At 30.0% G+C, this 16,116-nt stretch overlaps 1 protein-coding gene across 1 annotated transcript; it reads left to right on the top strand.

The window, feature by feature from the left end:
- The first annotated feature begins 15,221 nt into the window (after positions 1-15,221).
- Positions 15,222-16,116, top strand: LOC121793978. The gene has a single exon (XM_042191994.1). The coding sequence runs from the start codon at positions 15,371-15,373 to the stop codon at positions 15,941-15,943; it is 573 nt and encodes a 190-aa protein (XP_042047928.1). The 5' UTR covers positions 15,222-15,370; the 3' UTR covers positions 15,944-16,116.

Below are 16,116 nucleotides of genomic sequence, written 5' to 3' on the forward strand. Positions count from 1 at the left end.
CGGGTCACATCTATATTTTTTGGGGTCTACTTAAATCACACGTGAGTTGAAATTAATACTACAACTTTCTATATTTGTTGGTTTGTAAATTTTCTTTTTATTCAAGGGGACAAGCTCGTGTTCAAAGGAAGCAAGAAGTGTTCCCTTTTTAATTTGGCGTGCCGACGGCTCGGATAGGGCGTCCCGAGCAGTCGGCTACTTGAAATATTCGAATTTCGGATCGGATTGGGACGTATTTCTATTAGGTTTGGTGTACTATTTCTATTAGGTTTGGCAATTTTGGATCGGATTGGAACATACTTCTATTAGGTGCAATTTTTAACTTATGCACAAAATGTTTACTAGAAGTATAAAATTCTTACTATACATGGAGTGTATTTGTGAAAAGGGGGTGGGATGTGGGATTCTAACTAAACCTTCAAATTTATTTATTTTTTCACTCTAATGCACCACACATATTAGTAGTATTATCATATTGCACACACGAAATAAATTGCAGGAAATGGAGTTGATATAATGATATATACAGAATTAGAATAAGTTAGGGAAATTATCTAATTAACTGCAATTTTCGAAAAGTTGGTTGTATAAATGAATTATCCTTGAAAAAGGAATTATAACCCCTTTTGCGGCGCTTATCTTTGTATCTTCCATTTTTTTTAGCAATGAAAAAATTTTTAATTTCGCATATAAAAAACCTTATGTTTTAAGGATAAAAAATTGAGACGCAATCATTAGTGTTTGAAATTTTTTAAAATTAATCATAATTTAAGACACAAAAGAAATCGTTCCTAAGTTGAGGGTAAAATTATCTCAATCTTTTGTTGTCCTCTAATTTTAGTTGGGATACTTTATGAAACATTGATAAAATAATCAAAGACATAAATTAATGACCTTAATAACATTAAAAATGTCCTTAGCAGTTTTTTTTGTTGTTGTAGTGAATTTCTTGTATTGGGGGGATTCTAGTTATTAATTCATTCTCCTAATAAATACTATGCACTAATCTACATTGATTTCAACCTAATTAGGTTCTTTCATTAACTAATTTTAATATTTTAAGCTAAGTAATCATCTTGAATTTCATTTTTTAATTAGTTGTTAATGTTCTCATGAAAGTCTGTTATATAAACAAGCTTAAGCACACAATAACAAGATGCAATGAAACCTCGTGATTTTATGTGGAAAAGGAAACAACCAAGAAAATAAGATTAAACCTAAAGAAATCAATGGAATTATGAATGTTAAATTTTATTATAATTAGATTTGTGTGTGTGTATGTGTGTGTGTGATGTGTTACAAGAAATCTGTTTTCTAACGATTAACATAATGCTTAACTTAGTAACTAATGAAAGTCTTGTTATTTCAAGATTTTCTGTGAATGGGGATTGGAGTTCCACTGTAATTTCCTTGTATATTATTTAATTACCAATAGGATAGAGCAATTATGCTGTACTTTATAATTATTTAGTTAATTATTATGTGATGTCATGCCCGTTAAAAAAGGTGAATTTCAATAATTTATCAAAGTAAGACATTTTTTACACAATACTAGTAAATTAATTAGATAAATTTATATAAATAAACTATTACTATTACCACATTTTAGGCGATGGCCTATACATTTCTTCTTTACAAGAAAATGCCAAACTTTTTTTATTTGGTGAGTTGTAATTATTTGCATATCTATTTGAAAAGTTCATCATAAAATTTATTAGAATACACACTCTTATAATAATAAACGATTAATATTATCATATTTACACCGTTGCTATTAAATTATATAAATAGTAGTAATAGATTTTATGTATAAGGCAAATCATATTTTATTAAAAATATTGCATTTTATACAATGTATTGATTTTGAATATAAGGCAAATCATATTGTATGTATACTACATTAGTTTCTTTGATTTCTTGACACAATGAGTGAGGTGATGATGTGTCCATTATTGCTTTCCAACAGCAAAACTATTTGAATATAAATGAGATTTGAAACTAAAAAGTTCGTACGAAATAATATTTGTAATAATGCATTAATGATTCATTCTCCATTGTTGTTGCTGTGAAAATATCCGTATTTATTATTTGCTTGACATTTAACTTTGATCGATTTTTGCAGAAAATTATTTGTTGAATAGAAAAGTATACACAATGCATCCTTGAAAATATAATACGGAGTACTTTATAATTTATTTATATATTCTTATATAGCGATATGATCAGTTGATAATTTTTTTAAATTGATTCTGTTGACATGTAAATTTAGATGTTAACAGAAGATATATGTATGTCAACTACGTTTAATTGACATACAAATGTGTTCGTATTGATATCTATAACGTATGTTGTTGACATAGTTGTCGGTTATCAATTTAAAAAAATTGTCAACAAAACTGGACTTCGTATATATATGTAGATATTAATATTGATGCATATCTAGTTAACTAGCTAGTATGGGGTTTGCTTATAATTTGTTTAGTAGTAATTTTTTATATACAAGAAATGGTTGGAGTTAAATTGGCAAGCAATAGTAAAGAAACAATTCAGAATAAAAACTATAGTAAGGGACAAAATCAACTAATAGACAAATGCAAACATTCTATCCAGAACTATTACTACTATATAAGAAAAGCAACAGACGAACACATAAAAACAAAAGCAAATGAGCATCACAATTTACATATATTGGCATTATTTGCCAACACCATCCACTAGAAATGAATGGTCTCATAACATTTCCAAACCGAAAGAGAAATACACGAAAGATTGAATAATCACAAATAGCAAGAAACTAAAACTTGTAAATGAAAACGACAATTAGTTTTCACGTTTGACTAATAATGAAATTCTACAGTACTATTTTATAATAATATTAGCCTTATATTTTTGTAATACCTCTAGAATATTTCGATAAAAAAAACACAGGTGAAATTTGGATTTTCTTACTTAATGGAAGTATAATGAAAAAAATCGTTTCAAAGTTCATTTAATACACGATTTCGTTTTGGCGTCTTTGTCCGGTTATTCTTCTGAATATGTCAAAGTCGCATTTATTGAAAAGCGTGACATGAAACCCAAGCAGAGTAAATCAAATAACATTAATTTCTTTTTTAACAAGGATTCCAAACACTTAATTTCACACTTAGTAATTAATAGTAGTCAATATGAGTTGAATCACATTTTTACTTAAACATAAAATTTACATTACTACATATGTGGAACAATTAATAAGAGAAAATGAGAAATTTAATCAGGGAAGTGTTCAATGTGGATCTATAGATTTTGTTGGCTTTTTTCTTTATTGTTTCTACTGCACACATTTTTAGTTAAAAATATACTATTATTCACCTATTAGTATTTGAAATTTCAATCCAACACTAACAACTCATTCACCAAATTTTAGCCAACTTTATTTTTTATAATACTCCCCCCGTCCCAGATAGTTTGTCTCACTTTGATCGGGCACGAGTTTTAAGAAATGTAATGAAAAGTGAGTTGAAAAAGTTGGTGAAATGTGAGTCCTACTTTTATATATTAGTTTTATAATAAAATGTGAGTATGAATGAGTTAATGGAATATGAGATTCACTACCAAAAATGGTAAAAAGTGAAATGAGACAAACTATGTGGGACGGACCGAAATGGAAAAATGGGACAAACTATCTAGGACGGAGGGAGTATCATTTTTGTAAGTTCTATTTTCATATATTTTTAAATTAAAAATAAATTATTACAAATATAATTACCGAAAATTAGTTGATAGTTTACATAATTAAAAAAACCCCATAATCACATATCACTCTTAATTAATCCATGTCATAATCATATACCCAAAAAAAAATTAATGGGTCACCGAGCCCCGGACGACCGCACCCAACGCCTCATACCCGACCAACGTCGTGGCTGCTCCTCGCCCCACTCTCTCAGCAAAGCAGCACATTGTTTGTGCTGAGCCACACATCGATACTCTTAGAGCATCTCCAATGCACGGATGTCCCACTCGGACATCCACTAAGACTTCCCAAAAACACCTCCTGCCACGTCACTAGGACTTTTCATCCCACTGCCACGTCACTAGGACTTCCCCTGCACAATCCGCTCTTCCCACTAGGACTTCCCGCAATAAAAAAAATTAATACCGGACGTCCGACCCACGCCACAATGGCGGACGTCCGCCCGCCCGTCGCTCGGACGTCCGAGGACATCCGACGTCCTTACGGGACGTCCGTATCCGAGTTGTTTCGTTACAATGGCGGACGTCCCGGTCGCCCGTCGCGGATGTCCGACTGGACGTCCGCCATTGGAGATGCTCAGAACTGCTTTTATACTGCTACTTAAATACTACAAAATTTAGAGAGTAATAATATAATAGTATAAGATACTACATTAGTATATTTAAAATTACTCTCATCTAAATTGTCTTACTGTTTAAGATTGGGTTGTAAGTATTACAATACATCACACAACCGAGTTGACAATTTAATGTAGTACAACAATTATGTCACTATTATATGTATATAGAATCTTTTACAAATTCAACATATATTTTTCACATGATTAAATATATGTCGCAACATTATATAGTGCCAAAATCCAAATTATTTTTCCTCGAATATTCATATGAATTGCAAGCCAAATACTAGAAACAAGATTAATTAGTTGCTTGAATTTGTTGAGGTCTTGACCATGACTCACAGCCTTCAATCTAAACACTTTAATTGACTTATACCCTCAAGTCAACCAATTGTTCAAACATTTGAACATCTGCAAAGTCAACCAAGCAAAGTTTAATGTTTATAATCAAGATTAATAATATACAATTACATATACTGCGTAAATACGTGGGACTTTGGACTGAAATTTACAGATATAATTAAAAAACAGCTTAGCCCCACATTATATAAATTAACAAATGCAATTATTCACTAATCAGTGCCCAAGTAGTCATGACTCATGCATGACCACATTTTTATAGATCAATTATTTTTATAGTTTCTAGTGTTCATCTCTTAATTATCTCATTGATAATCAAATCCTGAACTTGTCCACAAAGTTGTTGTATATAAATGGTACTACTAGAATTCAATTTTTTATAAAGAAATAAATGATGTTCATGGACTCTTGTTTATGATGTTATTCAGCTATAAGTAGCATGTTGTAATTCAATCTCAGATATTATTGTAATGTAAATAGATTTTAGCATAAGTAGAAAATAGTGATGATGTAAAGATATTTTAGCATTAAATAAGATCATTAATTTATTAACATTTGTTAAAATCTGTAAATTGCATAGCTTTATTCATAAGTTAAACCAGTATGTATCATCAATCTCTTTCATGCAATATGTGGTTATTATTACATAACATAGTGTTAAAATTCTTGAAAATTTGCTCTTAAGTGTTGCTCTTTTAGAGTGTTTTTTTTTATTATTATGTATTGATTTATTATGTGCGTGGATTATAATAACTCTTGGCAGTATGCTTGTCAGTTCCGTAACTTTAAAAGGAATATTCGAAGACATGGAAAGAAATTTAGAACCATCATTTTAAAGCACTCTGTATACTTTTCTTTCGATTTGTCTGTTTAAATCTGATTATTCACTTATTCTAATTATGTTGTGTGATGCACCACTTGTAGACTAGTTGCTTGTTACCCATTTCCACAACTGGCATCTACCCATAGTCCATACATGCATGAATACATCATTTTCATCATGTTGATTTCACTTTAATTATAACATGAGTCTTTTGTCATCTATGATTTTCCATTTCTATATTCCCTTTTTATATTGTTAGTAGGAGTATTTGGGAATGCAAAATGGTCGAGTTTGAAGTCTGAACTTTTTTTTACAGATATCTGATCGTATTGTTTGACGTCTACGAAAAGATAATTTTTATATTGTAATTAACATCTCAAATGTGAGTAAGCTTAAGTAGGAAAGTTCGATATAGTTTTATCTTGGAATAATATTTAAATCAAGAATTTTGGTCAAATTCAGGTCAGACGCATAAAGTTTCAAAATGTAATACTTCTAGCATTAAATTAGAAACTAAAATTAAAAAAAATACTTATTTTATTAAAATGTTGACATTGATCATTTTATACACAGATGAGATAATTAAGAAAAATTAAAATTCCGTTATTTAATTTCATTTTCAAACCTTATGCAACTGATCACTAGAATTTGGCCAAACAATTGTGATTTAAATGGTTAACGTTGATTTTATCTTCAATTTGAAAATTAAAAGATATAATCTTAATTAATGGAGCAAAAGTCAATGAAACAAAAGAGATTATTGTTTTCCATGTTCCCATTAACGTCTACTTCTTGTACTAGATGATGAAATGGAACATCATATTAGTATTCAATTAGTCAACCTAGCTAAATAATACTCCATGTTTGAACTTGACTTATATAGTTAAAAACAATCAAAGTTAATTATTCATAATTTGAGTTAGATGTTCTTAAAAGTGCAACATGAGTGTCTAAAATAATATAATATGGTCGATAAAAATGAATATACCTATCTATTTTTACTTATAATCAAACACTGTTTTGGACCAGACCAACTCAAAAAAAACTCAAATTTAACGTAATAGTAGTTGCCTAAGGAAAAAGGTTTAAGGTTCAGATCTTACGTGGCGCTGCCTTTAAATTTAAATTCATTTATCCATTATAAAACATAATAGTGGGACTTAACATAATTACATAAGTCAGAAAAAAAAGGTTGGACTCAACATATCTATCAACCCTACCTCCATTGTCGGAACAACTTCTTTAGGTGTAAAAATTTAGTAATCTTGACACATTGTCATCTGTTGTGTCTAACTAAATACAATTTCACAAAGAGAAAAAAAATGAGGAAATAAATATTCTACAATTGTAATTAGTTGGACACGCCACATGAGAATATGTCCGCCGGTAAATTTTTCTCATTCTTTAGAGATGAATCATTAGTAATGGTCCACGTCTCCGGAAACAACAAAGATTAAGATAGGGTGAGCATTCAGATCGTGGATCAAGACCTTTTACCAAATTCAAATTGATCCACAAAATTCAAGTTTTTTGATAACATAAATCCAATATAGTAAATACAATTTTTTTATTACTATATCTGAACCAATTAGAAAAATCTCGATCGAATCATACGAAAAAATTCAAAAAAATCAAAATAAGTTTTTATTACTATTGTTTAGGTTAGAATGATTGATGTTGGCTTTTTCCGGTTTAAAACAAACAATTCAAATCGATCAGAAAATCTGAATTTTAACGGAAAAATGATGTTCTGCTTCAAAATTCGAACCAATTTTATATTTTGGTTTAATTCCATTCGGTTGTTATGGTTATTTGTTGATCCAATAGGAGACCAAAATATTATATAAAAATTAAATAAAAAAGATGGCAAGATAATGTTTCTTTATACTTTCTAGATAAATTAGTTTTTGACAAATATTACAAGACTATGACATTTCGATCCAAGGCTTAAAAAGATTGGTTTGGATTTATTCAATATTATAGGGTTTGAAAAATTGACGGTGAAGTGGAGAAATTTGAATAAATATTTTTTTTGTTTTTTTTATAGCATAAACTAAGTTCGCAGTAAATAGAGTCAGCTGCTCCCCTTTGACGGGTTGTTGATTAATTCAATTGGCAAAAAAATAATAACAATATTAATACTATTATAAATGGTTTTGTTTCCACCAAATTCAACCTGGAATTACTAAACCAGTTATTAAAACATCCTAGATTTCAACTTTTCATATTTGTCATAAATATCGTCAAAGCAATGGACTTGGACTGTCTACCCACTTTTATAATAAATATATACTATAAAATTATAGGATTATGGAGTATCAAATTAGTTTTAAATGCTAATCGCCAAACAAATCATTATAAAATAACACTGAGCACATTACAACTTTAATTATAATTCATTATAGGAAAATTCAGAGATTTAAACACAATGATGTCATCTTAAATAATTTACAAATCCAAGTTCATTATAAGTTTGTTATTAGTTCATTATAATGAACTCCGAATTATCTTATAATGATGATGTTCGGTGTTTAAGGTTTAAGAGTGATTTGGTATTAATTCACAGTCCTAAAACTATATACATATATAATACATATAATCCTCACTTAAGTATCTAGAACGTTTTAGTATGGGAATGCGATAAATAATTATTTAATGGCTACGTGATCATAGGGATACTAATGGAGCAGTCGACGCATCAAGTGGCCGCCGCTAGGCGCGACTCTAAGCAACTTTGGCTTTCTTTTTGTTTTGTTCCTTCTATTCTTCTCTCTTAATTTATGTCTGATTTTTGTTTATTATAGATGCCGGAGAAATGAATTGTTGATAATGAGTTATGAAGTATGAATATTAGATAATGAACTATTAATAATTCGCTTTTAAATTAAAATTGAGAGTATTACTTATATGAGTAATACAAAAAAAACTGGGCCGAGGTACACTGATACCCTGTTATTTTCATGTCTATAATACATGAGAGTGGTGTAATGAATAATCATGAGATATAGTCTAATCTTAACATTGTAAAGACATGTCGAGTGTTAGGTGTGTTTATCTTGTTTTATCTTATTTTCCTCTTTTGTTGTTGATTGTTGTCTTTTCATGTAGCTTGTTAAGCTGATGTTATTTCGGTATTTTTGTTGCTCGTATTTGTTTATTTTATCTGATTCGAACATTGTACCGATGTTGCTCACCACTTATTATGTTTTTGGTTTAAGTTCTTTTTCTAATAAAAAAAATAAGAAAAAGTTGATCCATGAGAAAATTGGAATCATTCTTTTCCTTTTCTTTCATTTTAAATGTCCAAGAATTTTTTGAGTGATCAAAGAAGAGTGGAAGATGTGTTAGATTTTAAAGTTATACACTATTCTTTTCCTTTAATCAGAGACATAATAATTATGTTTTCAAGAACGAAGTGGAAAAAACAGAACTTGTTTGATTAAGAATGCAGCCAATGTTGGAAATTAGACATCTTCAAATTGCCACATGTAGAAAGCCAACTGGTTCATTGAAAATTCTTGTTTAATTAGGTCCTATTCAACTATAGCTTTCTAGCTGTGGCAAATGGCATTTAATTGATGAATCTATAATGTTGCTTTCAAAATCTTCAAACACATGCAAATATTTGTTCACATTATAAATTAATTTGAACCACTAAATTTTATACCAAATGGGCAATGTGCCCTAGGTGGAAGATAGTATGTTTATGTATAATTCCGCCCTCACCTAATCACCTAGTTTAATGGTTATTTCATTACTATAATGTTGGGTTAGTTATTTTATGTTACACCCTTTTTTCATTACCACTCTTTCAAATAATTTTCAAACTACTTACATTGTAATTCATTTCGAGTCGTCCCAATTACATGCATCATTATTTTCTTTTTTGACAAAAATTTCATTCTTAATCATACTTTACTCTCTCTTTTTATCTTCTACTTGATTCTCTTTCATCTTCATTCTCTCTCCATTTAACATTCCAACATTAATTTATTAAATCACGTGTCCAAAAGAAACGTCTCAAGTAGTTTGGGATCGAGGAAGTACATAATTTTAAGTAAAATTGTAATAGAAGGTAAATGGGAGTAGTTAATTATCTTAATGACGATGGAGAAGAAACAAATTTTATTTTAAATATGTAATAATGGCATCTTGGTTGCAATAAATTGAAAAGAAAATATGAAAATCTTAAATGAAATTATGTGAGTAGTAGTTTATGTAAAAAATTTGTGTGACTTATGATCAATGTCATAACTTTCGAAAGATATAATTAATGACCAGAAATTAACCAAAATTTATGATTAAATGACAATTTTTTCTTAATTTTATTTGCCTAAATTTTTCCTAGTTAAAAAACGTATTTTTTGTATAGAAATTATAATTTTTTACTTATAATTTTTCAATCGATCAGAACATACAATTAAATATCCAAATGACAATAGTAATCACAAACTTGATGGTGACAAAAGTATGCAATTCATGTAATTACATGTAGGCAAATTAGAAGTTTGACAATGAAATAGGATGAAGCCAACATAATTGGTGTAGATCACAATTGATGAATTACTACATCCCCATTGTAATGGAACATCCTTAACTAATGAAATGTATTTTTTCATAAAAAATGTTTTCTTGCCTAACTTATAGTACAATTATGAATGGTCTTATGATTCCATACAATTTGGTATAAACATTGGCTTAGTTCAAAGTTCATGTGCTTCCTCGAAGCATAGAATTTCCCATCACTACTATTCTTACTTTTCAATTTTCCAAAATGATTCCACAATAATGGAGTAATTATTTTTTTCTTAATGTCGTACAAACTCTCAAGCCAACATGGCAAGACTAGTAGAACATGATTGGTTCAAAAAATAAAACAAGGGCTAATTAAAAATAATAAAATAAAAATTCTATCTAAGACAAATATATAAAATAAGTAAACAGGAGCAAACGAGCATCACACATAAGGCCGTTATATGACAATCCTCATCCACTAAAGAATAGGAGTCTCACCGTAGCTTTAATTAGGCTGAGAAGTTCCAGAAATGAACTCAAAATAGTAATTGGGTGTCGTCTACTCAATCATAAAAATGTGAACTACGCATCTTGAATGTGACCTACCCATACATATTAACACTGATAATAAGCCTAATTAATTAATTGTTTTTCACTGATAAATCCTTAGCTCGTCATTGGTTAAATAGAAAAAGAAAATTATGGCTGCAAACAAAAATAAGTACTAGCTAACTTAACACAACACAACCCAACCCTTGTGTATATGTTTGTTCTTTAATTTATAATTATTATCTAGTAAAATCAATAACATCCATATACATATCATTATATTTTAATTTTACTTTTACATTTATAGGGAAAAATTTATGTCCCTTGCGAGAAATTTCTTTTCAATAAAAGTGGAACACAAAAAGGTAAGATTGTTTTCTCGTGGTTTAGTATTCCAAATAAAATGGAACCCAATAAATAATATTCCAAAGAATCTCTCAATCTAATTTTTATGTGATACTAGTAACCTATATCTTCTTAAGATTGCATATATGTATATGTCTACGTCGAGAATAATAGGAATGGAAGATGCATTCCAAACAAAAACTAAATTGGGCACATGCATGCATTGATTGACCACCTTTTACAATTTAATGTCCCAATTTTTTCCACAAAATATGTTCCTTGCTATTTTTGTGTTCTTTCTTTGCTTGTGATTTTGGACAAAACATTTAATTTTGTTCATACGTTAATTTGGGTGTTTTTATTGTTATTTCTATTTTGAATTGCTTCTGTATTTCTATTTTCTTGATCATGTACTTTAATTATTGGAAAATTTTGGCATGTTTAATAACTATAAAAGACTAGAATGTTTCGGATTATATATTGTGTTATTTCCAACAATTAATCTTAGACAATATAATGTGGTTTCCATATGCCTTCGACTATTACACTTTATTGATTTGTTTTTTCTTTTCTTTCTACTATATGAGGAAATTTTGAGCATGGAGAATCATGACAACTTGTGAAAGAGTCGTAATTTTTTATTTTCCTAAGAAAAAAATTTATAATTGGGCACAAGTTGCTGAAACGACTCAATTTCTTTAAATTTGATGAGTAAAATTGCCATCCCACCTAATTACGGAATTTAGAGCATCTACCTACAGCCATTAACACCAAAAAGAATAATTTTATAAAATATTATATCCACTTGTAGGTATAAATATTTTTATTGTTGGGCCTACTGTCCCATAATCGGCCTCTTTCTGAAAATATTTTGGGCTTCGCATTAGAATACATTTATTGAGGCTAATCAATTCAACAACAAACAATGGAAGAAGCAGTCCAATTTTAAATAATTAACACTAATCATATTTATTTTATTTTTTAAGTGACATGTCACGCGACCACTGGCTTCCAACTCAATCAAATAGTTTCCTATTTCGTAATTGTATTAACAAAGGCTTTTTTATCTCTAAATAAATTTTAAATTAAAACAAAAAAACTTAGAAAGAAAAATGAAAGGGTTAATATTGAGATTGTTTTGAATGAAAATCACATCACAAATATAATGCAATATAGCCTGCCTACATTCAAGTTTATGAGATTGACATAAATGCATTATAGATTATTTAACATATGTAAACTATTTCAAACAATGATGTAACATTAATGCCTGAGGCCAAAGGTCTCAGGTTCGAGTCCTCCGTGGTGTGACTTTTATGTTTAAAATTATTTAACCATCCAAAAATAAATAAATAAATACGTGATCTTAGTCATGTACAACATATACAGTAAAATCTATGAGATTCATACCAACGTAAATAAGTTATAAATTGAGATATGTATGAGATTGTATCACCGCGACTCCTTCAATATCATTAATTGTGCAGGTTATAATATTAATTAAGATTATTAAGTGTTAATAATAGTATTGAATTACTTTTGCACTTATGGAATGTACTATGTCGCATGCATATAAGTGCAGCTCTATATATAATAGACGAAATATTATTTGTATAGACTATACTCATGTAACATTGAATAGAAAAATAAAACTGGAACTTAATCTTGACACCAAATTTATAGAAAACTTAAATAAACAAAAATAAAGCAATTCCGTTAACATAATCAATTGAAATTTCCTAAGTGAATAGAAAACTAGAAGAAGAAAAAAAACAAAAAACGAACTTAAACCAAAATAAACTAAAAAGATGATACTCGAGCTTTCATCATCAAAGATGATATACTCCTTTAGATCACGAAACATTAAAAATATTAGTCAATTTGAAATTTTTGCATATTCACACTAATATTCATTTGTATTGGAAAAGAAAATGAACACAATTTTTTATACTTTTCGCTTTTGTATTTTATTTTTTAGCATATAAGACATAAGTCACATAATTAGCATGTAAAAGAATATAATAATTTTTTTTATTGAAAAAAATACTAGAACTTTAGCTTATATTTTTTTTATCGGAACTATTAGTTATTAACTTATTACCAATATATAGACAAAATCAATTCACAACATATGAACAATTTCGCATATTTGGGTGTCTGATTCAATCATCGGGTTCGGATACTCGTGTTGGGTGTACGAGTATATGTAACACGCTTTTTGTCGAGTTCCGATATGCAATTTTAATAATTTTTTGGTATAGATAGCTTGTTATTTAAAGGCCAAATAACTGCAGTACTGTATTCCTACCCTAGTTTGGGTAGGAATAAAGAAAAAAGAAAGAAATTTAAGTTAGTATAACATCATCATTGCATCGAGATGATATTGGTATAACAAAAAAGAAGTTCAATTTGAAAAACTGAATCAAATTTGAAAATTCAATCGAGAGTATAATATTACTTGATAATTCATCTCAGTTTTCATTTATACTTATATATTCACATATCCCCGAAAATTCATGATATATCTGATAAAAATATGGCTTTCAACGAATTAAAATATGGTAATAAAATTATTGTAAACGAATAGTAAGACAAAAAAAGAAGTGAAGCAGAAGCACTTTGATTTTGTTTCATTCCAATTCAGAAAACAATCCACAAAGAGCAAAATTGCCTTTGTGATTTGGAAAGGGCAGCCACACACATCTAACCACAAATTTAATAGACCATTCCATTCACAATAATTGCTCCAACAACCCTAATAATATAATCGACTACATATCAATTTCAATTATTGCCCATAAGTTTTACTCCTATATTATTTCATATCATAATCACCTATAAATATACGTACTTATATATGTTGTATTTCTTTCTCTGTCTATCAATTTTTAGGATGACATATAAAAATCAATCGAATTAAACCAAAATATTTATTAGGCTATGCTCCGATTCTTCGAATTTCCGCATGGATTGATTTTAATTTTATTTTGGTCGCATGGATTTTTCAATAAAACAAAAAAATCAAATCATATACTCCTATAATAGTATATTATAATTTTATTTAAACAAAAATATATCCAGAAAATATTTTAGGTATGTCCATAAATTAGTAGAAATTTTATTATGAAAATTTTATTAGTCGAATTTTATTATATTATTTTTTGAAAGTCGATAAATAAATAATCGGATCTTTGAAAGTCGAATTTATATTATTTTAAGTATTTTTAATCTTTTTAGATACAAGACATAAATTCTATCGCGATAAAATATGAATAGTATTCTAGTGAATATAAAAAATGTATGCGCATAATTTTATTTGAGCTACCAAAATAAAGGCTATTTCATGTCCACTAGATTTTTCAGATTTTATTAATAGGACCTCAAAAGTAGATATCACATGAGATATCTGTGAGTGATGGACCAAGGGAATTAATTTGCCAGATATATTTGTGTGCTTATTTTATTTTATTTTATTTTATCTAGTCGATCTCATATCATACTATCTCTGTCTTATTTTAGTAATCTTTCATGCTAGCCGTACAAAATTTATCGATAAAATTGAGATATTATGATTTGATTGTGGCCAGAAATCGTGATTATATTTGATAATCTGCATTATTTATTAAGCTTCGCAATTATGAATGTGGTTTTTCTAGTAAGATCTTTGTTCCTTTGTAGATGGTTAGGCAATGGACCTCACTATATAGAAGAGGGTGAGATCTAGAGTTTAATTTCTGCATTTTCTGTGTTGTCAACTCAAAAAAATTATGGTTATTATTGATTATTTCTATTTTTGTATAAGTGCACGAAGTAAAAGTAATAGTAGCACGTATTGCTATTATCACTAGTGTAGAAACTTGCCAAAAGCCACATGCCCCATATACACCAAAAATAAGCACTAGAGAATTAAAAATGGTAGTATGAATTTTGCAAGAAATTTTTTTGTAAATATTTTCTTAATTTTTGAATTCATAAACTTGGATTTAATGAGTGTAATGAATTGAAGAAGAAATGAATGAGCTACTATTTCTTTCCTCTCTATCACATACTACTCCATAGTGTAGCTATGGCCAATTTTGATAGATTTTATGACTAAATTTGACTTATACACATAGCTATAATTGATTTTGGGTCCTTTTGCAACATAGCCACATATTTATGGCCGAAATAACAACAATTGTTGTTAGGTGAGGAGAGTACTAGAATCTTAACCACTCACATGTCGCCACGTTTCATAATATTTAGATAAAAATTCCGGACATTTTTTGGATCCACCTGTGTTAAATTCGCATCTCCCTTCCCGATTCTCAGCATCTACTCTTTTGATCATCGCGCTACTAAATCGACGGCCCAGATTTCCCCTCCCACCACTATAACATACTCCCACGCAACAACATCACAAAACCACCTTCCCTTCAGAAAAATGGAGGCCGCATTGGATTCTCCGCTGGAAGCTCTCGCCTTCAATTACCTGAGCTACGGCCTCCTCACCGCCGTCAACAACATTTGGCCCTGGCTCGCCGTCGTCACCGCCGCCGTCAGCTTCTGGCGAATTAGGGTTTTATCGACTCCAATCGCCGCCGCCACCGTGCCGGAGATGGTGGAGGAGATTATTGCGGCGGTGGAGGAGGAGCAGGCTGCTGCTCCGGCTAGATCAGCGCCGTGTGTGGTGGCGGAGGGGCAGGGGATCACGAAGATGAAATTCAGTTTGTATTACGCGGAGGAGGACGAGGAGGAGGAATTTGGGGGCGATGACGGCGGCGAGAGTGAGGAGTGCGGCGGGGCGGGGGCGGGTGTGGGAGATTGGGAAGGGGTGATTGCGATGAGAATGGGGGATATGGGGTGGTACAGGTGGCAGGATAGGACGGTGTTGAGCGGCAACGTGGTGCGGTTGTGGGAAGGGCGGAGGAGGAGACACGCGGCGGCGAAAGCGGTGGATGGTGGCTTCGTGTGGTTGGTGGGTGGGACAATGATGACAGATTATAAAAAATTGTGAATATATTTTGTTTTTTTTTATAAATTAAATCAAATAAAAGCAGCACTGGTATTTTGTTGTTACAGGCTTACATGGATTAGATCATTTTGAGTAAAACTCTGTTACACAGATTTGAAAATTTGTGAATTGCTAGTTTACGTATTAATTCTATTTTAGTGAATATTTGATGCATA

This window comes from Salvia splendens, chromosome 3 (assembly GCF_004379255.2).
Source record: "Salvia splendens isolate huo1 chromosome 3, SspV2, whole genome shotgun sequence".
NCBI classification, from domain to species: Eukaryota; Viridiplantae; Streptophyta; class Magnoliopsida; order Lamiales; family Lamiaceae; genus Salvia; species Salvia splendens.